Source organism: Mustela putorius, unplaced genomic scaffold (genome assembly GCF_011764305.1).
Source record: "Mustela putorius furo isolate JIRA1106 unplaced genomic scaffold, ASM1176430v1.1 tig00003834_pilon_pilon_pilon, whole genome shotgun sequence".
Classification (NCBI taxonomy): domain Eukaryota; kingdom Metazoa; phylum Chordata; class Mammalia; order Carnivora; family Mustelidae; genus Mustela; species Mustela putorius.
The window spans coordinates 75,114,321-75,141,090 of record NW_025421987.1 but is presented as its reverse complement, the minus strand read 5'-3'; the positions used below and the strand labels follow the sequence as shown (position 1 = coordinate 75,141,090).

Genomic DNA, 26,770 nt, shown 5'->3' with positions numbered 1-26,770 from the left:
TGATTTTATATCCTGAAACTTTACTGAATTCCTGTACAAGTTCTAGCAGGTTTGGAGTGTAGTCTTTTGGGTTTTCCACATATAGTATCATATCATCTGCAAAGAGTTTAGTTTGACTTCTTCTTTGCCGATTTGGATGCCTTTAATTTCCTTTTGTTGTCTAATTGCTGAGGCTAGGACTTCTAGTACTATGTCGAATAGCAGTGGTGATAATGGACATCCCTGCCGTGTTCCTGACCTTAGCAGAAAAGCTTTCAGTTTTTCTCCATTGAGAATGATATTTGCGGTGGGTTTTTCATAGATGACTTTGATAATATTGAGGTATGTGCCCTCTATCCCTACAGTGAATTTGGATCAGGAAGGGATGCTGTTCTTTGTCAAATGCTTTTTCAGCATCTATTGAGAGTATCTTATGGTTCTTGTTCTTCTTTTATTGATGTGTTGTATCACACTGATTGATTTGTGGATATTGAGCCAACCTTGCAGCCCTGGAATAAATCCCATTTGGTTGTGGTGAATAATCCTTTTAATGTACTGTTGAACCCTATTGGCTAGTATTTTGGTGAGAATTTTCGCATCTGTGTTCATCAAGGATATTGGTCTGTAGTTCTCTTTTTTGATGGGATCCTTGTCTGGTTTGGGGATCAAGGTGATACTGGCCTCATAAAATGAGTTTGGAAGTTTTCCTTCCATTTCTATTTTTTGGAACAGTTTCAGGAGAATAGGAATTAGTTCTTCTTTAAATGTTTGGTAGAATTTTCCCGGGAAGCCGTCTGGCCCTGGGCTTTTGTTTGTTTAGATATTTTTGATGACTGTTTCAATCTCCTTACTTGTTATGGGTCTGTTCAGGTTTTCTATTTCTTCCTGGTTCAGTTGTGGTAGTTTATATGTCTCTAGGAATGCATCCATTTCTTCCAGATTGTCAAATTTGTTGGCATAGAGTTGCTCATAGTATGTTCTTATAATTGTCTGTATTTCTTTGGTGTTAGTTGTGATCTCTCCTCTTTATTCATGATTTTATTTATTTGTGTCCTTTCTCTTTTCTTTTTGATAAATCTGGCCAGGGGTTTATCAATCTTATTAATTCTTTCAAAGAACCAGCTCCTAGTTTCATTGATCGCTCTGTTGTGTTTTTTTGTTTCGATTTCATTGTTTCTGCTCTAATCTTTATGATTTCTCTTCTCCTGCTGGGTTTAGGGTTTCTTTCTTGTTATTTCTCCAGCTCCTTTTGGTGTAGGTTTAGGTTGTGTACTTGAGACCTTTCTTGTTTCTTGAGAAAGGCTTGTACCGCTATATATTTTCCTCTCAGGACTGCCTTTGCTGTGTCCCGCAGATTTTAAACTGTTGTGTTTTCATCATCATTTGTTTCCATGAATTTTTTCAATTCTTCTTTAATTCCTGGTTGACCCATTCATTCTTTAGAAGGATGCTGTTTAGTCTTCATGTATTTGGGTTCTTTCCAAATTTCCTCTTGTGATTAAGTTCTAGCTTCAGAGCATTGTGGTCTGAAAACATTCAGGGAATGATCCCAATCTTTTGATACCAGTTGAGACCCGATTTAGGACCCAGGATGTGATCTGTTCTGCAGAATGTTCCATATGCACCAGAGAATAATGTGTATTCTGTTGCTTTGGGATGAAATGTTCTCAATATATCTGTGATGTCCATCTGGTCCAGTGTGTCATTTAAGGCCTTTATTTCCTTGTTGATCTTTTGCTTGGATGATCTGTCCATTTCAGTGAGGGGAGTGTTAATAAAGTCCCCTACTATTATTGTATTATTGTTGATGTGTTTCTTTGATTTTGTTATTAATTGGTTTATATAGTTGGCTGCTCCCACATTAGAGGCATAGATATTTAAAATTGTTAGATCTTCTTGTTGGACAGCTCCTTTGAGTATGATATAGTGTCCTTCCTCATCTCTTATTATAGTCTTTGGCTTAAAATCTAATTGATCTGATATAAGGATTGCCACCCCTGCTTTCTTCTGATGTCCATTAGCATGGTAAATTCTTATCCACCCCCTCACTTTAAATCTAGAGGTGTCTTCTTGTCTAAAATGAATTTCTTGTAGGCAACATATAGATGGGTTTTGTTTTTTTATCCATTCTGATAACCTGTGTCTTTTGATTGGGGCATTTAGCCCATTAACATTCAGGGTAACTATTGAGAGATATGAATTTAGTGCCATTGTATTGCCTGTAAGGTGACTGTTCCTGTATATTGTCTCTGTTCCTTTCTGATCTATTACTTTTAGGCTCTCTCTTTGCTTAGAGGGTTCCTTTCAATATTTCCTTTAGAGCTGGTTTGGTGCTTACAAATTCTTTTAATTATTGTTTGTCCTGGAAGCTTTTATCTCTCCTTCTATTTTCAATGATAGCCTAGCTGAATATAGTATTCTTAACTGCATGTTTTTCTCGTTTAGTGCTCTGAATCTATCATGCCAGTTCTTTCTGGCCTGTCAGGTCCCTCTGGATAAGTCTGCTGCCAATCTAATATTTTTACCATTGTATGTTACAGATTTCTTTTCCCGGGCTGCTTAAAGGATTTTCTCTTTGTCACTAAGACTTGTAAGTTTTACTATTAGGTGACAGGGTATGGACTTATTCTTGTTGATTTTTAGGGGGGGTTCTCTGCACCTCCTGGATTTTGATGCTTGTTCCCTTTGACATATTAGGGAAATTCTCTCCAATAATTCTCTCCAATACACCTCTGCTCCCCTCTCTCTTTCTTCTTCTTCTGGAATCCCAATTATTCTAATGTTGTTTCATCTTATGGTGTCACTTATCTCTCGAATTCTCCCCTCATGGTCCAGTAGCTGTTTGTCCCTCTTTTGCTCAGCCTCTTTATTCTCTGTCATTTGGTCTTCTTTATCGCTAATTCTTTCTTCTGCTTCATTTATCCTAGCAGTGAGAGCCTCCATTTTTGATTGCACCTCATTAATAGCGGTTTTGATTTCAACTTGTTTAGATTTTAGTTCTTTTATTTCTCCAGAAAGGGCTTTTATATCTCCAGAGAGGACATCTCTAATATCTTCCATGCCTTTTTCAAGCCCGGCTAGAACCTTGAGAATCGTCATTCTGAACTCTATATCTGACATATTACCAATGTCTGTATTGATTAGGTCCCTAGCCTTTGGTACTGTCTCTTTTTCTTTTTTGTGTGTGTGGTGAATTTTTCAGCCTTGTCATTTTGTCCAGATAAGAGTATATGAAGGAGCAAGTAAAAACTAAAAAGGTGGCAAAGACCCCAGGAAAATACACTTTAACCAAATCAGAAGAGAACCTAAATCTTGGGGTGAGAACAGGGATAAAAAGAGGTTCAGAAAAAATAAAGAAAGAAAGAAACAATTAAAAAAAGAAAATTAATGAAGAAAAAATATAAAGAAGAAAAATATATATATATATACACATATATTAGATAAACTATTTAAAAAATGTTAAAAAAAGAAAAGGGTAAAAGTTTAAAAAATTTAGCAGAAGAAGAAAAAAAATTGAAAAGGAAAAAACACAAATTAAATTAACTGCAAGACTAAAAAATTATGGGGAGAAAGCCATGAGTTCTGTGCTTTGCTTTCTCCTCCTCTGGAACTCCATTGCTCTCCTTGGTATTGAACCTGCACTCCTTGGTAAGTGAACTTGGTCCTGGCTGGATTTCTTGTTGATATTCTTGGGGAGGGGCCTGTTGTAGTGATTCTCAAGTGTCTTTGCCCCAGGCAGAATTGCACTGCCCTTACCAGGGGCTGGGCTGAGTAATCCGCTCCAGTTCGCTTTCGGGAGCTTTTGTTCCCTGAATGCTTTCCATAGAGTTCCGGAGGACAGGAATGAAAATGGCGGCCTCCTAGTCTCCGGCCCAGAGGAGCCAAGAGCTCAGGGCCCCACTCCTCAGTGTGCCCTCAGAGAATAGTGTCCAATAACTCCTATCTCCCTGGCCTCCGGCTGTACTCTGAGCTCACCCAGGCTGTGACCGGTTCCAGGTAACCCCGAGCTGAGAGCTCACTCCTTGGCTCTGTCTCTGTAGCCAGCTTCCCCGTTCGAATACCTTCAAGCTCTGCGGCAGACACCCCCGATCCTTCTGTGACCCTGCGGGACCTGGGGACCCATGCTGACCCCGTGTGGGCTTTACCTTGGTTTAGCCTCTGAAGCGATGTCCCTCAGCAGAACAGACTTTTAAAAGTCCTGATTTTGTGTTCTGTTGCTCCGCCGCTTGCCTGGAGCCGGGCCCTCCCCCTGCGGTCTATCTTCCCTTTGCTTTGGATTCACTTCTCCTCCAGTCCTGCTTTTCAGGAAGGTTTTGAGTGGTTGATTTTTTGTTTCTAGAATTGCTGTTCTTTTCAATCTCCCATTGGATTTGTAGGTGTTTGCAATGTTCAGATAAGTTATCTAGCTGATCTCCTGCTACCTGACGTAGCCTCAGCCTGCTACTTCTTCACCATCTTGACTCCTCCTCCCCCATCATTAGTTTTTGATGTATCTTCTGTAGTGAACCAAGTGACCAATTAAGACCTAATCACTACGATTTCACTGAATCCTTACATAGTGACAATACAATTGCATACATGCTCCTTATAGTCCCATTCCACCTACTCTGGAGTTTAGGTTACTAGGTTGAGATTTGGTATTAAGATAACATCCCTGTTGAAAGAAGCTCTAAGAAGCAACCATATAGATCCCTTACAGTAAATCTGTTACTGAGGCCATAGACTGTTACATTATAGGGTAATTTTGAATAAAGTGATCTTTCTGATTAAACTATAAAATATTTGAATTGAGCAAATGGCTTATTTAAAACAAACTATACATCCCTCTTTCCATTAGCCACCAGAAAACCAAGAAACAACAACAACAACAACAAAATATAGTCCATTCCAATCAAACTTGTAAGATCTTATGAAATACTTTGTGTAGTGACTTCATCCAGGCTTCATCTTAGCATCTTTATTTTTAATATTGCTTTCCACTTTCAGCTTTGTTTTTATTTTTAGTTGTGCTAAAACACATGTAACATAAAATTTGCCATCTTACACATTCTTGAAGTGTACACTACGTACATTCACATTGCTATACAGTCTATCTCCAGCACTGTTTTCATCTTACAAAACTAAACTTATCTATTAAACAGCAACTTTGTATTTCCCTCTCACCTCTGCCCCTGGCAACCATCATTCTACTTTCTCTCTGAATTTATCTACCCTAGGTACGTCATATAAATACTTGCCTTTTTGTGATTGGCTCATTTAACTTAGCATAATATCCTGATGGTTCACCCATATTGTAGCATGTGTAAGAATTCCCTTTCTTTTCAGGCTGAATAGTATTCCACTGTATGTATATACTACATCATGAATATCCATTCATCTGTCGATGGACATGGGTTGCTTCCACATTTTGGCTATTGTAAATAATATTCTTGTGAATGTGGGAGTACATCTTTGAAATCCTGCTTTCAATTATTTGGGGTACATACACAGAAGTGGAATTGCTGGATTGTATTATAATTCTATTTTGAAATTCTTGGAGAACTACCATACTGTTTTCCATAGTAGCTGTACCATTTCATATTCTGACAAACGATGCACAAGTGTTCTAATTCTCTACATCCTCATCAACACTTAACTATTTTCTGGTTTGTTTGTTTTTAATTTTTTTTTTTTAGATTTTATTTATTTATTTGACAGAGAGCACAAGCAGGGGGAAGGGCAGAGGCAGAGGAAGAAGCAGTCTCCCCGTTGAGCAGGGAGCCTGAATCAGGACACTATCTTAGGACCCTAAGCTGAAGGCAGACGCCTAACTGACTGAGCCAGCCAGGCACCCCTATTTTCTGTTTTTTTGACAGTAGCCATTCTAATGAGTGTGAGGTGGTTTGTCATTGTGGGTTTGATTTGCATTTCCTTAATGATTGGTAATGTTGAGCATCTTTTCATATGCTTATTAGCTATGTCTATATCTTCTTTGGAGAAATGTCTATTCAAGTCTTTTGCTTATCCTTAACTTGGGTTCTTTGATTTTTTTCATTGTTGAGTTGTAGGAGCTCCTTATATTTTCTGGAAATTAACCCCTTATAAGGTATATGATTTGCAAACATTTTCTGCTGTTCCATGTGTTGCCTTTTCACTCTATTGGTAGTGTCCTTTGATGCACAGAAGTTTTTTTATTTTCTTATAGCTTAATTTATCTATTTTTTTCTTTTGTTCCCTGAGTTATTTTTACTTTAATTTAACCTTATATATATTCTATAAGCTATTTTAAACTCCTCCTAGAACAGAATATAAATAAGTAACAATATAATCACTCACTCTTCAATATTAGCTATCCTGTCATTATGACATTTTAACTATTTGTACCTTGTTATGAACCCTTTGTTAATAGAAGGAATATAAACAAATAGTGCCTGAATAGCTGAATAAAAGTTATCTATGTAGGAAAACAGTTTTCTATGGACCTCCCACATTTTTGCATGTCTTGTGAACAAGGTACCGACTAGGCTTTGCTCTGGACTATCTTTTCAAAGGTGCTTGGGTAGTAAACAGCCAAGGCAGATCTGCTCACAGCCTTAAAGGATGGCAATAGTGTCTTCCTCTAGAGTCAAGGACAGGTATGCTTATAGCCTATTATAAAAGATTTATGTCCTCTAAGCTCAGGATTCCTCTCTTAAAATGCAATCTACTGCATGTGAAAATGTCTCCTGGTTCTCTCTGTATTGCCATCTGGGAATTGTGACTCAAAGAATCAGTACTACAAGAGATTAGAGACTGGCTACTGCTATTGCTGTAAGAAACTGTCCTTTGTTTCTGGCTTTGGAGGTTTGTATATTCTGTGATCATCCATGAAACCATGTTAGGCTAACTTGTAAGCTTACAACTGGGGGAAACTCAGACCCTTCATGGTGCTTGGCAAATATTATAAGGATTTTTGTACATATACTTGGAAGTCATTTAGCCTAATCTCCTACTCATTCAAGACTTTCTTCTGTACATCTTGACAGATGGCATTCTAAATATCACTTAAATGATTCCAGTAAAAGGAAAACTCTTCTCAAAATCTATTGCATCATTGCTCCCTCCTTCTGTGAACTGAACTATTAATAACTTCATAATACTGAGTTTTGCCTGGCCTCACCTGGTATTGCATATAATAATTATTCTATTTTCCACATGGCAGGTCTTTGTATTTGGAAAGTACTTACTTAGTCTCCACTAATCTTATTTAACTCTCTAGACATAGCAATTTTGTTCCATATCTTCATGCACTATGTTTTCCCAACCCACTAGATACTCTAGACACACTACAGTATGGTGATTATTCTCACAGATGCTTGGAACTATAGATGAATTCAATAGATTATATGGCTAAGGCACAATTTAGTGAAAATATCATTTATTGTTTGGACAGAATGCATTTGATTGATTTAATGTAAGATTTATGGGCAGTTTTTGTATTTCTGTCATAGTGTTTACATTGGGCTTGTGATTAAAATATTCATACTTTTTCCATGTGGTCACTCTCAAACTATGATTGTCTTTGTAAACTGACTTTTTAAATCTATAACATAAGATTTTTATTTTTAACCAATCCAGATCATCTTGAATTTTCCTTCTGTCATCAGATATTAGTTCCTTGTTAGGTAAAATTTATGCCATCTGAAAATTTTATAGACATCCTTACAATCACTTAATCTTAGTCACTAATGGAAATATTGTCCACAAAAAAGGCTAAGGACAAGGCATTAAATTCCTTCTTTCATAATAACACAGACCATACTTCATTTTTATTGACCAGTTGTCTAGCTTGTTATAATCTACTGAATGATGCCATTATCCAGCATAAATTCCAGCATAAATGTCACCATCTTATCCACAAGAATATCTTATTTGATGAAATTAAAATAATCCACATTTTTGGAAATCTCTAGATCTACCATTTCTTTTTTTTTTTTTTTTAAGATTTTATTTATTTGACAGAGAGAGATCACAAGTAGGCAGAGAGGCAGGCAGAGAGAGAGAGGAGGAAGCTGAGCAGAGAGCCTGAGGTGAGGCTTGATCCCAGGACCCTGGGATCATGACCTGAACTGAAGGCAGAGGCTTTAACCCACTGAGCCACCCATGCGCCAATAGATCTACCATTTCTTTTTTTTTTTTTTTTTTTTTAAGATTTTATCTATTTATTTGACAAGATCACAAGCAGGCAGAGAGCGAGGGGGAAGCAGGCTCCCCTCTGAGCAGAGAGCTCGATGTGGGGCTCAATTCCAGGACCCTGGGATCATGACCTGAGCTGAAGGCAGAGGCCTAACCCACTGAGCCACCCAGGTGCCCCAGATCTACCATTTCTTAAAGAATATTTCAACACTTTACTAGAAAAAGAAAAGGAGTGGCATTCAGGAGGATGAATCAATGCTAATTTACCTTGCTACTGACCAAGTAAGGGAAAGGGATTTGGATTTAGGCATCTTTGTGTAAATAAGAAATTACTTTTCTGATCCCTAATCTTATAAAAGCTAAAACTTTAAGCCCCTGAAGGAGTGATAGCTAACATTCTCATTCCCAAAGTCCAGGCAAAAATCCATGGCTTCTGGTGAAATAGAAGCAAAATATATCCATTTCTGGGGAAAAAGATAGGACACTCCTATCGCCACTGTGACTTTTTGTTGCAGTTGGAAGTATACTATATCTTTATTGTTGTGTGGTTATAAACTTGTCAAAATGTATCAAACTATATACTTAAAAAAGGTGAATACTACTGTATGTAATTTATGCTTCACAAAACTGTCAAAAGCATATTAAAGTAAGTTAATTTTCTAAAAATTAGAGAATAAATATAAAGAGGAAAACAAAGAACATGAAATCAATATTGCCTTTAAAAACAAACTGAATTTTGAAATAGCAATCATTACCATTAAAATTTAAGTCTAAAAAGATCTCCCAAGGAAACTGAATGAAACAGGTACCTATTTCGCAGTTTTATTTAGATCATTAAAAATCTTACAAGTTCCCTTATAGCAGTTTCTAACTAACAATACATTACAAATGAGATATGTATTATTTTTTCTACATGGCATTAAAATGTTTGCGAACTCCTGTATCTATTAATTGTAATGTATATGAAAAGCAGAAATGTACAACATACTGTTTATTTTGTAATAAAATGAGAAATTAAAAATAAGAGTTACAATAAAAAAGACTACCCCTTGGAAATTGAACAGTCCTATCCTAAATAATTTTTCAATCAAAGATGAATACATATATATATAATTAAAGACTAGGGGAAAAATTATGAGAATAAAATATACTCTATCATTCTTAAGGATATAGTCAAAATCAATGAAAAATCAGTAAAAGATAATCATAGCTGTAAATGCTTTCTTTATGCAGAAAGAAAACATAAATAGATTAAGTGAAGAATAAGAAGAGAAATATTAAAATCCAAGGAGGACAAAAATATAAAATACAAAAATAGAAATGAAGTAGAACTGAATGCACTAAAAGAAAGAATAGGGAAAGGAATGGCTAAAACTAAGCCATTTGGTTTGGTTAAAAGACCCCCAAAATTCAAAACTTCTGGCAACTCAATACCAACATAATATTTTATAAAAATCACAGTATTATAATAATAATAACAATAATAATAATAGAACAGCCTTATTTTTATGTTTGTTCACTTTTTGTCCTGGATATACTTCTATTATTCACTTTCTTAATCCTTGACTTTAATATTATTTATTTATTAATTTCAGTGTTACTTTGAGTCAGTAATTGATTCAAATCATCCCTACAAAAAGTCAAAGGACAAAGTCCACAAGATCATGTTGATAGATCTAAAGGATATTTGAAAAAAATAAACATTTATTTCTAATAATAACTCTTGGAAAAATAATGTTTCTCATATCAATACATAATCACAATTATCTGTGAAATAATAAATCATTCCTAGATTACCTCACTTACTTAAATTCCTTTTAAAGATATTGTAACATATGCAGTAAGAGAAGAAAAACATGTAAATATTGAAAAGCAGTACCAACCATCATTATTTGCAGATGATGTGAACTAAATTATTGTAATATTAGGTCAAAAGGATATAAAAATAAGTATATTTTATTTACACATAATGTATTATTTGCCCCAGGGATACAGGTCTGTGACCCAAGAGGCTTACACATTTCATAGCACTCAGCATTGTACATACCCTTCCCAATGTCCATAACCCAGCCACCCTATCTCTACCCCACCCACCCTGCCAGCAACCCTCAGTTTGTTTTGTGTTATTAAGAGTCTCCTATGGTTTGTATCCCTCCTATCCCATCTTGTTTTATTTTATTCCCTCCCTACCACCCATGACCCCTGGCACTACCTCTCAAATTCCTCATATCAGAGAGAACATATGATAATTGTCTTTCTCTGATTAACTTACTTCACTTAGCATGATACCCTCTAGTTCCATCCACATCGTTACAAATGGCAAGATTTTCTTTCTTTTGATGGCTGCATAGTATTCCATTGTATATATATACCACATTTCCTTTATCCATTCATCTGTTGATGGACATGGTTTTTTCCATAGTTTGGTTATTGTGGACATTGCTGGTATAAACATTCAGGTGCACATGTCCCTTCGAATCACTACATTTGTATCTTTAGGGTAAATAACCAGTAGTGCGATTGCTGGGTCATAGGGTAGTTCTATAAAAAAACAAATATTTTGGGAGCACCTGGGTGGCTCAGTGGGTTAAGCCTCTGCCTTCAGCTGAGGTCATGGTCGCAGGGTCCTGGGATCAAGCCCCGTATCAGCGGTGGCGTTGGGGGGGGGGGGTCTCTGCTCAGCAGGGAGCCTGCTTCCCCTCTCTCTCTGCCTGCCTCTCTGCCTACTTGTGATCTCTCTCTGTCAAATAAATAAATAAAATCTTAAAAAGAAAATAAAAACTAAAATAAATAAATAAATAAATACATAAATGTTTTTAAAATACATATGTAAATGCTAGCAATAAGAAGTTAGATAATAATGGGAAAAATCCCATTCTTACTATGAATATATACAATGCTTTCAAACTTTAAGATGCACACAGTTCACTTGGGGGTTTTGTTAAAATGCAGATTGAGCAGGTTTGATATGGGAATCAAGATTTTACATTTCTAATGAACTCTCTGGTGCTGATGATCATGTTTTAAGTAGTAAGATATATATATACACATATAAGGTATAGATAGTTTTATGTATATATTACATAGTATATATATATATGCATGCATACACATTCACACATATTTTCATGTATAATTCTCACATAAAATTTTAAAATTTAAGAATTTAATAAGAAATTAGTGAAACCTCTGTTTTTAAAAAAGGAAAAAGAAGGTTAAAAATTACTGGAGAAAAAATATTTAAATGAAGAAGAGAAAAGTCACATCCCAGGATGGGAAGACAATGGTATAAAAATGTCTATTCTAACTAAAATTGATCGAATGCATTTTTTCTTAACACAATGAAAACCCACCAAATGCTGTAACTTTAAAAGATGAGGGTTATAAAGTTCATCAAGAAGAATAAACATCCCAGACAACAAATTTTTTTCAGAAAGACAGCATTAGGCAGTTCTTCTCTTCCAGAAGTTAAGATGTATTTTAAAGTGATGATAATTAAAAAAATTTGTTCTGCATAGAAATAGATGGATTAAAAGTGTGGGATACAAAGTCCAGCCATGGATCCAACTGTGCATATAAACTTACATATAATGGAAGTGGCATATCAATCACTAAGAGAAAAATAAATTATTTGACAAGTGAATTTATCTATTATAATATTTATTATTTTACATGATCTCATTCTAGTCAGTTCAGTGCTAGTCAGTTCAATGAGCAATCATGACCTGTTACTAACACTATCTCTATTCTTCTGACAAAAATGCAATGAGTTCTGCAATTTAGCTATTCTCTTTAACATGATCTTGTTTTTTGCCAAAAGCCCTATCAACATAGCTAAATCGGAGTTATTTCCTCTGTGATAAAATCAGGCCCATCAGCACAGAGTTCTTCTCTCTCTGATTATAATTGTAGGGTTGCTGGGGTTTTTGTTTGTTTGTTTCTTTTTTCACTATAGCCCCCATCAGATTGTCCATTTTGGTCTTAGACTACCTCCTATAGCTCCTCAAATGGCATCAAATGATAAATGATTAAGAACTTTTAAAGCTAAATCAACATTTCCTTTACAAGTTGTAGGCACATAAAATACATCTTTATAAGGGTATGTTATTTTAGAAAGCATCAAATAAATTACTAAAAGTGTAAAAACTAGGCTTCATAATCCCCATTAGCATTTCTTTGCCAAATATCTAATAAGACATATCATAAGCACACAGTAAATTCTGCAATAGCTATGAGAGCCAAAAATAATAAATTGCCAAATATAATATCTCATCTCAAATTTCTAAACTTTTTTCTTTATAATTATACCTCCACCTCTCAGGGCAGACTGGGTCCAGGTCTTCTTGGAGTCCCTCAGATAAAACTGTGACTCACATGGTACCATGTAGCGTTATATTATGATTAAAAGAAACTCTTCCAGTTTAGCAATAGTAATTTCTAAGCTCGTGTTCTCTACTTGCATTTCTTCAACACCAGAAATGTAATTACAAGCAATTTTTAAAAATACCTATCCTTTTTAGAAGTCACACGGAAACAATTCCCATGTTTATCTCATCAACCCCCTTACTACTGATGAAAATTTTCTCCTTCACCTACATCCCAAACTATTTTGATGACTGTTCCTTTCCATCCTCCCTCTTCTACTAAACCTTTCCTTCCCTACTCCTTTTTTCCACCACACCCCATTCTTCTCTCCAATCTTTGCATTTTTATCAGTAGAACTCGTGGGGGTGGGGGGTTGGGGGGGAAAGAACTTGTCTGACAAAGCAAGATTCTTAGAGAACAGCTCAGCAATGCCAGAATACTACATCATGGGCAAAGTGATGTCAAAGGCTAGAAACATCCATTCAGTAAGGATTTTGTCCCATCACATTTGTAGGCACTTAGTAAGATTGCACCAGTGAATGAATGATGACAAAGTTAAAGGGAAGAATTAACTATGATGTGAAAGAAAATTCTTGTTAGTCAGAAGACCTAGGCCCTTGACAGAGCTCTGCTCTTATACCCTCTGATCTACTTTTACAAAATTACTTTTACAAGGATAAGACATATAAACATACTCTTTTTCTAAATTAATATAAAATATTAGCAGTTCAGTATTGATACGGAACTCACGTAATAGTTTTTTTAAATTTCCAACATTTTAATCAGAAATCACCAAAAGAAATAATGTATATTCTGGGGGTTTAATTATTCATTTGTACAAATTATTAGTCATAGGGTAACATAAAACATCACTAACTTAGGCCCCTTTAATTCAGAAATCATCATGCAAAAAGCCATAGGTATGATATGAAGTACTGAGGCTAGAGATAGGAAAGAGAATAAACTTGAAACCTTTCTTCAGCTAATTTGTTGTGTATGATTTTAGAAAGTTCCCATAACCTCTTTGGTTTCTGTGAAGTTGTGTTTAAAGTGAGACAAGTTGTTCAAGCAATCCGTCTCATCGTCACATAATTCTATGATTCTGCATGGGCCAGATAGATGTTCCTTTTCTACTTTATTCTTTCTATAAACAATGGTTCTGGGAATGGAATTATTTTTGTTGGGATGTTTTACAATCTGGATATGACTAGGCTTCAGGGATCACATGAATTCCCTAAATTTAGGCAATTATGTTTGGATACATTTTTCTGGGCAGAAGTACATAGCTTAGATCTGATTCTCACAAAGCTCTGTGAACTTCTCAAAAAAGACAAAAAACCACTTACTTAAATAATGGACTAATTCCAAGTGATTCATATTAACTTGTTAAAACAGGCTCACAAAAAGTTTGCTTCATAATACTGTATTGGTTCTGTAACATTCTCTGTCCCACATCAGTAACACAATACTCTGTTAGTAGAAGCTACATTTCAAACTTTCATTAATAATCTCCCCATTCAGTGACGAGCCATAGACTACATCTGTCTAGTTCACCTCATTACATCAAATGCCTTGAACAGTGCCTAGCTGTCAATGAATGAAAGAAGGGAAATGTCTACCAGTATATCTCCAGGCGAGAACACCGGTAGGAATGATCATCTTTTCATCTGGGCATTAATTGAGACCCTAAAACTTAGATGATGGTAGAATCAACAAATAAGGATAGATACCTCATTTTATACTCAAGCCAAGCCATTGTAATTTCATTAAAGAAGAAATGAAATCCAAAGTGATTAAGGCCTGACCAAAAGTGGCAAGGTCAAGACCAAAGGAATGGAACAGATTCCTTTCATTTCACTAAGAACCTAATTATAGAGTGCAAATTACAATGCCACCCAAATTCCAGTTCCTTTCTTTTAATTGAAATTCAATAGCTAATAACCTTGTCCTTCATTATGAGTACACATACCATAAGTAACCTCTGATTTTTGCCTGATTTATTAACATAAGCAAATAAAATAATATTATGTCTCATATATAATATAAGTTGGATTCCATTTTTTGTCACTGCCATATCTATAAAAGATATTCAGTGCTAAAAATCAAATTCTTTTATCATGTAAACATGATAAAATTTCAATAATGCTTGTTTATTTGTCTTAACTGACAATTACAGGAAGAAAATGGTCTCATTCATTAGTATCTTTTAAAATATATAGTACATAAAATTGAATACATGTTATTTCATTCCTGTACAATTCTAGTAATTGACTTTTAAAAACCTAGTAACATTAGCATCTCTTTTATCTTCTTACAGGAGCATTGTTTTAAACCCAGCTTATTTCCGAAATCATCTTCGCCAGGCAACAGTGTTTAGATGTCTAGAGAGATATTCAGAAGCTGCCCGGTATGTTTGTTATAACTTTTGCGAAGATTTATTTCAAGTTAAATTAATTTCATTCTCAGCTTCTGGTAATAGCATAATAGAACTTTCCATTTCTCTCATGGAGTATGATTTTACCAGAATTATTGTCTTATAAATGTCAAACCAACAATTATTGACTATCTTTTTCCTTAATTAAAGCCATTCTCTGTTCATAGCTCTTAGTAAAAATTCAAACTTTCCAGCCATGAGGTCACTCATAATGATGGGAAAACTTCCAGGGAAGATTAGAAATGAACTTGACCTCTTGCCCTCCAGTACAATCCTGGTTTTGGTTGTAATGATACAATTCTGTGACTCTCTCTTTCTTGAGTTCTGGAAATGAAATCCAACAGCATGAAAAAGACCTCAGGAGCTCTTTCTAGAGGAGATGGCATCAGTTATAACATCAAGGGTTTTTAGAGCTGTTCTAATATATTGCCTCCTAGACCCCAGTATGTTTTATAAAAACCTAACAAAGCAGCTTTTAATATTTTCATCCCCAGAACCTACACAACAGAAAAAAAAATTTACAAGAATTGTGCAACAGCCTCAATGTTACATTCAGAGTTCCTTTTCACCTATGACTACAAAGGCTTTTTTTCTTCCTGAGTCAAGCTCATCATATTGGACTTCCCTTCCTTTTGATGAATCTCTCAATGAATTTTCCTCATCTCCCAATGAATAGCGCTATTTCTAACTTGTCCACTTTACTTATTTAAGATTTTTAAAATTTATTTGACAGAGAGAGAGGGATCACAAGTAGGCAGAGAGGCAGGCAGAGAGAGGGGAGGAAGCAGACTCCCCACCAAGCAGAGAGCCCTATGTGGGGCTCCATCCCAGGACCCTGAGATCATGACCTGAGCTGAAGGCAGAGGCTTAACCCACTGAGCCACCCAGGTGCCCCACCCACTTTAATATTCTAGGAATTCAGCAAGGAAATGTGAGTGGTTTCTTCACCAGCTCCAAGCACTATTCCTAAGGAAATATCTGCAGTAATAGGGATGAGAAGCCTAGGTTGCAATCTTTGCAATATAACACTTTCTTGGAGAGTGTAGTTTAAGGAATTTAAATGGATAATAAAATGGTTCCATAAAATTAATACCATGAAATCGACATGAATTCCATTTATTTAGGTGGTCGTGAGAGTTACCAAACTGAATTAAATGATGGATACGGAGGGCAGAATTAATCCCAACTACACTCACTTTGCAGTCAAACAACCATTATGCTACAACATCTATTTACCTGTATGTTAATGTGCATTTTTTAAATATAATGGTCTTTATGTATCAATCTCGTTTTTTGCATTCTATTTTTCCTTATACTTTTTCTAATGTATTCCAAAGTCACTTGTGACTTTTTTCTACATTTTATTTTCTCCACTAAGTTGTCTGTAACTTTCTTTCTGCCCACATACTTTTCCCATGTGAATGAGAGGGAATTTAAGAGGTGGTGGTGAGCTTCCTTCAGTCCCATACTTTTTAAAAAGTCCCTAGCTACAAATGAAGCTAATAGGTCCAATGTAAACTGATACCACTACCTGTAAAATGATGTTTTCTAAAAGATGGTTTATTAATGTGTCTTCTGAATCTAATTAAAAAAATCATTAGGAGAAGACTAGATGCAACTTCAAAATTAGATTGCAACTAGTAAAAAACAAGCTGTGAGAGAGACTATGGAATCTGGGGAAACAAACAGAGTTATAGAAGGGAGTAGGGTGCGGGGATGGGGGAGTCTGGTGATGGGTATTAAGGAGGACACAGATTGCATGGAGCACTGGGTGTTTTATATGAACAATGAATCATGGAACACTACATCAAAAATTAATGATGTACTGTATGGTGACTAACATGAGCTTCCTTCAGTCCCATACTTTTAAAAAAAAACATGACACAATAAAAAAAAAGATGTTAAGAAAAATTGATGATGGTGTGCTGGGATCGGCTTGTATAGACTCTGAAAAGCCAATTGTTAATATTCTGGAATTTACGGAGAGCCAGTTTTTAAAATAGAGAACTTAGTAATGCTGGGAAAATTTACACTATGGAAACTGGCTAATGCTACAAAGCCGCCTTTTCTGGTTCAGGGAGAGCCAGGTTGCCAGCCTATCATTGACTATAACTTAATTGTATCAAGCTTTGACTGTTTGAGTTAAAGTTGTGACAAAAATTCTTTATGGGCCCTAAAACAAACAATAAAAACTTGAAAATTAGTACTCTGTCAGTATTTGCTATACAAAGTTGGAACTGAATATCCATTGTCCTTGATGTGTATATCCCTGCAATGAAATAAATGTAGGTGTTCAATATCATATAATGACTGACCTGAAGACCTGATAATAGTCCTGAGGAAGTTCCTGATAATTTTTGGTTATGCTGGTATGGACTTTCCAAAAGAGAAGTAGATACAATTAATTACAGATATAAGAGTTTTTCATCTTGGCTTCCTTGGCAATTATAGTCCTCAATATACAATATTAGTCATTATGGTTTTCCCGAGGGGAAGAATGAACATGACTATGATAGGGTCTCTTAGCTATTAGACTTGTAATGTGAATAATAAATGCAAATAAATATATAGAACATTCATGTTTATCAATTACTTTCTTGGAAATTTGGGTAGTTTGGTTCAGGCCTCTTACAAGGATATTATATTTAAACTCACTGGAAAAGCCAACACCTTAAAGTTACTTCCTCTAGAATGTCAAGTAGTCATGTTTCTGAAATTGAAAGAAACTTAACAAATGCTAAAGAATCCCATTACTAGGTGACTTAGGAATCTTAAAACCATTATTTGCAGTGAAGTGAATCATCTCTTTCTGATTCACGTTAGAGTATTTATAACCAGGAACTAGAATTTGGGCCACCTAAGGTTTTCTGAGCCTAACCAGCTCTACTCAGGAAGGAATACTTAATAAAAATAGGTCAGAAAAGATTCCCAGGACAGTCTCATAAAAGCCAGGATTCTCAACAGAGAGACTAGAGAAAATGCTATGACCTGTATTTGAATAGAAGGTATCAGTCAGGTTTATAACAATGAGCAGGTCCTTTTATTTTATGGGTCAATATTCTTTTAGTAACATCCTACCTACCAGAAGAGAGAACAAGAATATATAGATGGTAGGAAACTGGATAAAAATAAGGATATTTTATTTTGCTTTAGGCTCTGCAGGGATGCTGGTCATCCTTGAGCAGACAACTGGCACTGGTTAAATTGATTAAAGTACATTTTCAGACCATAAATCTAAATTGAAATTGCTGTAACTCCCCAGAAACAACCAACTTGTGAGGTCTTACCTGAAATAGCAAGTAGCGTAGCTCTTTAACATCTCTTCATTTCTTTGCACATAAAAGTATATGTGTTGAATTAGAATGTCTTTGCTTGAATCTGCCTTCTCTTGTAGCACTCACACACACACACACACACACACACACACACATATCCTTTGGCACTACCTTCATAAGAAAGATGGTAAGATAAGAAAAAATATGCAGAGATGTGAAACGAACAAATGTGAAGACTATTTTATGAAAAGAGCTAATAACTCTTGATAATACGAATGGCGTGTCTTTTATTTCTGTATGCTCAGTGACTTCCACAGAGTTTGACGCATACCAAGCACCAGTACAGGGTTGGCAAATTAAATTAGCCAGTTTTGAATTTGTAATTAAGAACCATTTAGCAGCAGCAATAAGGAGATATTACATGAAATTGTTAGTACAACCCTGGTTAAAAGATAAATATGAGAGTGTTCACATAGTTAAGTTATGGTGATAGTATCGTGACTCCTATGATAAAGATCTATAAGGCAAAAAATAGCTGACATTACAAAGGAACTACTTTAGTTAAGATCACACTGTGTAAGTGGAAGCAAACAGAAGGTAATACTAAAGGGGAAATAAAACAAAAGCTTCTCTTCATCATTAAGGAAGAGTTAGTTGTGCATTTCTACATATATGAACTAGATGAGGGCTACTGGAGCAGTAATCATGCATTTAAATATTCACAAATCTCAAGCTGATGGTGTATGAAGGAGGTCAATTATAAGATAGAAGAGCTGTATGAATTACAGAGAACTAGAGACCACTAATTACAATGACCATATAATTTATCTTTCAAACTTATTAGTGAAAATAAGCATTGTTAAGAAATAACCAGGAAAATATGCATAAAGCAGGACTGTTGTGACCACACTGGCCATCTGGCACACTACCCTAGTCCTTCTGAAGGGAATGGCCATATTCAAGTACAGTTAATGTTGCTGTATACAACTGTAGTACAGTATTGTCGATTTTTGAGTCTTCAGGAAATAATGCTTTTCAGAACTTGGCAAGAGAAATCTCTTAATTTTTCTTTTTTTAAAATTTCTTAACTTTTAAATGTCAATTATTTAATGTTTTTCAAACAGTTTCATATTAAGAAAGCTGAAGTAGTCCCATTCGTGAACATGTAATTCACCGATTTGTTGCAACAAATCTGTTCTACCTTTTATTTATAGTAGTATTATTTAATACCATATTATATATAATATTATGATAAATAGATTAGGTAATCAACTATATAGTCTAATATTTTTTATCTTTTTCCTTCCTTTTTTAAAAGATTTTATTTATTTATTTGACAGAGATCACAAGTAGGCAGAGAGGGAGGCAGAGAGAGAGGAGGAAGCAGGCATCCCACAGAGCAGAGAGTAGGATGCAGGGCTCGATCCCAGGACCCTGGGATCATGACCTGAGCTGAAGGCAGAGGCTTTAACCCACTGAACCACCCAGGCACCCCTATCTTTTTCCTTCTTAAGGTAATATACAAATAGTATGTTCCTTTTAACCAAATCAAAACACAATACAATTAATTCACAAGATGAATTAATTCATGGCTACACTCACTAGAGTAGCCAGATAGATAGAGAGAAGCCAGATAGGTAGATAGTAGAGGTTAAAACTGATGCCATTGGAAATGGAAATAATGCATATATAAATCACAACATTCCAAAAGAGAAAGTGATCTAAAAATAAATTTAAGTATTTGTTCAGAAACATAGTCACATAAAACAGTGATATTTTCATTGATAGGCAATCACTCAGAATAGTACTACAACAGTAAGCAGTAAGAAACTGTGTCAGCTGTTTTAGTGTCATAGAACTCTATGATTTTAAATGAGATTATTGTGTGTCTTGCAAGGGAGGAGAATATACTGACAGGTAGACTTAAGACAAATGATTCTGAAGAGATGATAGTAGTGTTGGGAATTTATTTTAACTTAGTTCTGATTCAATTGAAAGTATAAAATCCATTCAAACACCATGCAAAAATACATCACAGTTTTTTGGTTAAAGTAAGTTCTCATTTATGTCTTTAGATAGTATAAATGAAGACTGTAGGCTAATTTTTATTCTTAAACTGTCCATCTGCCTGAAGGGCTTTTTCTTTTTTTATGGAGACAGTTTGCCTTTACCAGAACAGCTTAGTGTAGGCTAATATTAATCAGTCCTATGTGACATACAGTTGTATGCTGGAAGGTGGACATGATCATTCTACCATTAAGTGATTTTCCTTTTCCTAGGTATTGATAAAGCTGTATGATCCTGAAGCACTACAAAATTTGCTTCTTCATGTATGATTTCTAAAACAGACACTAATATAGACAAATTTTAGTCATTTCATATCACTTAGGTTAAATACCTGACCATAAGACTATAACTCATCAGTTTCTACGTATGTAAGATGCAGCATTTGTGACTTCACGGAAAAAAGTGAAGGTTAAAAATATTCTAAATCTTCTAACCATCTTGTGTTTCTTAATGATTTAAAATTACAGACTCATAAATGTCTAATCTTACAACAAAAGTACTAATCATAAGGTTGCAATAATAACTGATGGCTTAAAAGTAACTGTTGCCTTAAGAAAAGTTGAAATTTTTGGACATGATCCAAATTATAAGTAAATTATTGAAAAAATAAATAATTTTACGTCAAATAGAAAAGAAATTTAACACAGGCCTATTGCAAAGGACATCCAGAAATTCATTAGAGAAAAATAAACAATGATTAATTTTGTGAATTTCTCCATCTTGCTGATGTACATCATGATAATTATTTTTGTCCCTATTCATTCAAGTTTTAAGTGTGAAGAAATAAAGAAATAAAAATGTTCTCTTCTTATTCTTCTTCCCTTCAATCAGATGCCCACCTGATTCCACATGTTCTACAATGGTGGAATTATAGAAAATCAATTAAACATTAAAAAGTTTAATTCAAAGGAGCTGAAGTTTAACTCCGCATGTCTGTGCTATTTTGTTATGCCTAAGTGTTGCCGAAAGAATTAGAATTTAGTCTGCTGATGATAAAATTATGATAATGGATCAAAACTTCCATATCTTAATCTGCAAATTGGAGATAATAATAACATCTATGTCCCAGAGGTTATGGGGATGAGGATGAATGAGACATTCATTATGAGGATGAATGAGACAAGTACACTTGGCACAGTACTTGGCATATCATAAACTCTCAATAAAAAATAAGGATTATCATTGTTTTTGTTGCTGTTAATGGGAACTCTTTGAAGATATGTGAAGCTTCCTAAATAGAAAATGAGTTTCTCAACATTAACACCAGAACACAACAGGACACAGATTGCACCACAATACTAATAGACCCTGTCTAACTCTAGAAGTCATGGGGAACCTCTATGTTAACATTGGGGTTGAAAGGCATGATTTTGGTTGGGTTAAGGAGTTAAAAAGGGAAAAATTGATTTTTAAAAAAAATTTTGCATATGAAAATATCATGAATTTTAGCATCTTATTTCATTCTGAGAGATACTCCAATTATTCTTAAAGTGAGTTAGATTGTAGAGACCCCCAGCATGGGTAGGTGGACGTTCAAATGACATAAATAGTTTAGGTCATCTGGTTTTGACTCCAAATTCTCCTTTTTTCTTTTCCTCATTTCTGTCAGAAATAGCAATACCCTGACAAAAGATTAGGCTGGAAATCCTAACAGCACACTGCCGGAAACTCTGAAATTCTTCACACACACACCTCACTTTAAAAAAAAAAAAAAAAACTGGCATTGGTTCATTACACTATTACGCACATAAATTAATCTTGATGCCACTGATTGTGAAAATTGCTTATAAGTCAAAAGTTCTATTTCTGTATCTGTCTGCTAAAGAGTAACTGTCTGCATTGGAGAATTATAGCCAAGTCAGAGAGACCTGTGTTCCACTCCAGGACCACAAATGACTAGTTATGTGTGACCTTGGGCAAGTTAGTTAAGTAACCTCTTTTAGTTTCAATTTCCTCAACCATAAAATGAAGATAATAATACTACTTTACAAAGTAAGCATAAGGTTTGCATGGAATAATGAACATGAAACATGAAACTCAGTGCCTGGCACATAGTAAGGCCTCCATTAATTATTGCTCCTGCTGCTATTGTTATTGTTGTTGTTGCTGCTGCTGTTGTTGCTGTTACAAGCTTTGAAGAATGATGTTTAAAACCTAAAACATTCACTCTAAAATAATTATGTCAAGTGCAACTTTGGAAAAAACATTATATTCCAGAGCTACCACCCCAATTTATCTTAATTTTGACAGCCGTCATCTATGATCCCTTGCTTTTTGCCAAACTCTATGTCAGATGTTTGTAGTGCATTAGCTTTGCTCCTCACAACTCTGCAAAGAAATTATATTCCACATTTTTTAGGTGAGGGAACTTAAGCTAGAGTTCGAATGACTTGTCAAAGACCATTGATAAGTACCAAATCTGGAATTCGACCTTAACTTTATCACCAAGACCCTGATTTCTGCACAAAGGATGTACTTGCTCTTGTCACACTTCGTATTGGCCACTTGGGTGAGTTTGAAATGGTATTGATTGCCTCATTGTGGTTTACATTTTCTTTTTTTTATTACTGGTGCACTTGTGCATTTTTAATATATTTATTGGGCAATCATGTTTCCTCTAATGTGAAACGCTCATCTGTATATTTATCTTGTGTTTATTTCTTATTGGATTGTTTGTCTTTTTATTATTGAATCAGTGGATTCTTTGTATACTCTGGGTACTAATTAGTTTTAGCAATATATGTTGCAAGTAATTCCTTCCAATTTATGGTTTATATAATCATACTCTTTTTGTTATCTTTTGATGAAAAATTAAAGACTTATTTTGAGTGTAGTCAACTGTAGTCAAATTCTTTTATGATTTGCACTGCTTAAGTTTTTTAAAAAATTCCCTTCTATCCTAAGCTCGTCAAGATACCCTTCTAAATTATCTCAAAAGTTTTTGAGTTTTTCCTTTGCCTTTTAAGTTTTGACCCAATGATAGTTGTTTTTTATATATGGTGGGAGGAAGGATTCTCTTATTATGTTTTTCCCTAGGTGGATAACCAATTATCTTGATATCATCTTATTAAATCCTTTTGCTATTTGTCTACCATGTTAGCTCTGTTTATATCAATTTTCCATATGTGAATATGTCAGTTTCTGGTCTCTATTCTATTCATACATCTGTTTGTCTGTTACCTTGCCAAAAACACACTATCATACATAGGATTATATTTATACAATGGTTTATAATTAGTCTTGATATTCCTGATAATCTAGGAAAGGAAACTTTACCAACCGATTCTTTTTCAGGAATGTCTTGTCTATTCTAAGCCTTTTGCTCTTCCACATAAATTGTAGAAACTGTGAATTTGAATTCCAAACCAGAATAGTGTAAGTTCTAGTTAGGAATTCCCAAGGAAGACTCTCTTATTTCCTTTTCCGCAGTCTACCAGGATCCAAGGCCAAGACTGACATGCTGTTCCACTATTTTGCTCTGTAAGAGTTTCTCCTAGTTCTTTTATTGAATGTGTTATTTGTAAGAAAAACTTTAAGTAGGTTGTCTATTCAATCTTCCCTCTGCTTAAACCCTTAAGACTTGTCTACTTTTCCCCATGCACATGTCTCATTAAAAGTTAGTAGACCAGTAAATATTAACATATATCCTCAGAAAAAAACTTTTTTGTTCGCTTATTAAACCCTTTTTACTTATGTAACACTATCTACATATTTTTTAAATGACTATTTGACACAAGAAGCCAAGGAGATGGTACCCCCAATAGCCAAAGTTAAAACAATCTGAATAACTGGGGCACCGGGGTGGCTCAGTCGGCTGTGTCCAACTCTTGATTTCAGCTCAGATCATGATCTGGGATCAAGCCCTGCATAGGGCTCCCTGCTCTGCGGGGAGTCTACTTGTCTCCCTCTCCCTCTGTCCCTTCCCCCACATGCTCAAGCATATTGCATGAACTCTCTCCCTCTTTCTCTCATAAATAAATATATCTTTTAAAAAAACACAATTTGAATAACAAAACAAATATTGGTAGTATCAAATTATAATCCATTGAATTAAATGAATATTCATATATGAGTTTATTCTAATATAAAAATAATTGAATAAATATATGGGGGATAAATGAAAATTCTTCCTTACAGAGGAATACCAATTAATAAATGTAGAATAAATGAGAGAAAATCAATGTTAGCAAGCACCACAGTAATAATTGTTGCAAGATATATCTACTAATGGACTTTAATTTCAGCAATTCCACTTTGTTATTTATCTGAAGACAACAAAAACACTAATTTTAAAAGATATATGTACCCCTATGTTCATTGCAACATTATTTACAATAGACAAGATATGAAGCAGCCTAAGTGTCCATCTATAGATGAATGGATAAAGACAATATGGTGTGTCTATTTGTCTATCTTTATACACAGACACACACACACACACATTAAGAAATACTACTCAGCCATAAAAAAAATGAAATCAAGCCATTTAAGACAATATGGATGGATGTAAAGGGTATTATGCTAAGTGAAGTAAATCAGACAGAGAAAGACAAGGACCATATGATTTAACTTGTGTGTGAAATCTAAAAAACAAAACATAGACATAAAGAAAAAATTGGTGTTGGTAGAAGCATAGAGAATAGAGAAATGGGTGAAATAGGTAAAGGGAATTTAGAGGTACAAACTTCCAGTTATAAAATAAATAAGTCACAAGAATGTGACATAGAGCATTGAAAATATAGTCAATAATATCATAATAACTTTGTATGGTGACAGATGGTAACTAGACTTATGATTCTTTCATAATGTATAAAAATATCAAATCACTATGTTGTACCTGAAACTTATAAAATTGTATGTCCATTATAATTCAATATGAAATAAGAAATAATTATCTCCTACAAATATTTATCAGTTGGAGAGGAAAACCTACTCACTTTATTGTGAAATAAATGAGCAAAGACCACCATAATCAAGTGGTCAAGGTTAATACCACCAGTAATAAATATCTACATTACACACACACACCCCCAATAGTATGCAATGAGACCATCACATTACTTCTATGGTATTCTTGCCTAAAACTCAATTTCAGTTTAATCATGAAAAAATATCATACAAATTCAACTTGGGAAACAGTCTACGGAATAACCAATTAATTCTCTTTAAAAGTATGAAGGCCATAAAATATAAGAAAAGAATAAGGAAATGTCAAAGACTAGAAGATGCTAATGATACACAACAACTAAATGTATTGTGGGATCCTTGACTGGATCCTGGAACAGAAATGTGGCAATAAGGAAAAAACTGTTGAACTTTAGAGAAATCTGTAGTTTAGTTAGTAGAAATGTACCAACATTAATTTCCTGGTTTATTCACTATTCTATGGTTTTATAAGTTGTCAAGGTTAGAGGAAGCTAGGTAGAATGATATACATTAACTCCTGTACAATTTTTGGGACTTTTCTTTAGATTTCAAATTATTTCAAAACAGACTTTTTAGAAACTTGTTTTTTATGTTTGTTTTCAGTCCATCTTGTTTAAAAGTATCAGCTGTCCTAAGTAGTGTTTCTCTGATCATCTCATCCACCATATTCTTAAATTTGAGACTTAACATTTTAAAGACATTTTTATCATCTTTCTCTCCCAGCCTATTTTGGGATATCCTTTGCCTGCTATAATTTAAGAACATGTTCTTTTTCTACATATTATATCTCCTACAGATTCCATCTTAATTTTAGCTTCTGGAACTTATTTTGATATACTTTTATACTCTTTAATTACCTGAGTCATAAAATCTGGTGCTGAGTCCATTAAAATTTGGGCTAGATAATCAAGATCAGCAGTTCAGTTCTATCATTACAATTATGTGAGCCTTGGTTGGGTGCCTGGCTCAGAGGGTTAAGCTTCTGCCTTCAGCTCAGGTCATGGTCTTGGGGTCCTGGGATTGAGCTCTCTGCTCAGCAGGGAGCCTGCTTTCTCCTCTCTCTCTGCCTACCTCTCTGTCTACTTGTGATCTCTGTCAAATAAATAAATGAAATCTTAAAAAAAAAATTATGTTAGCCTCGGCAATATCTTTGGCCTCTATGGAATGGGAATAATGGTAGGACCCAGTCTCATCTCTCCAAAAGTTGTTATGAGAATCAAGTCTCTTTCTTTCTCCTAGTTCTGTGACATCATACTCTCTGGATTTTTTCCTACTGCTCTAACTTTTCCTTCTTAACCTTATTCTCCAACCTATTCCTTAAAAATTAGTGTTTCCCAAGGGCCTGTACCCTTTACTCTTTTTTAAATTGTGCATTTACTTTTCCTTGGCCATAAAAATCCCCTCTGCTGGCTTTAGCTAATCAATCTACTAATGACTCCCAAATTTATGCCCACATTCTCAGATCTTGCTCCTAATCTCCACATTTATATGTTCAAACACCTTCTGAATATTCCCACTTGACTATATTAGAAGCATCTCAATCAAAACATATGTTCTAAACTGAACCCTA

At 34.8% G+C, this 26,770-nt stretch overlaps 1 protein-coding gene across 2 annotated transcripts in view; it reads left to right on the top strand.

The window, feature by feature from the left end:
* Positions 1 to 26,770, top strand: part of SPATA16 (spermatogenesis associated 16) — a 244,138-nt gene that overhangs the window by 109,542 nt on the left and 107,826 nt on the right. For both annotated transcript variants that reach the window (XM_045088170.1, XM_045088171.1), the window contains exon 4: positions 14,816 to 14,905. In XM_045088170.1, coding sequence (XP_044944105.1) covers positions 14,816 to 14,905 — 90 coding nt within the window. The remainder of the gene's footprint in view (positions 1 to 14,815; positions 14,906 to 26,770) is intronic.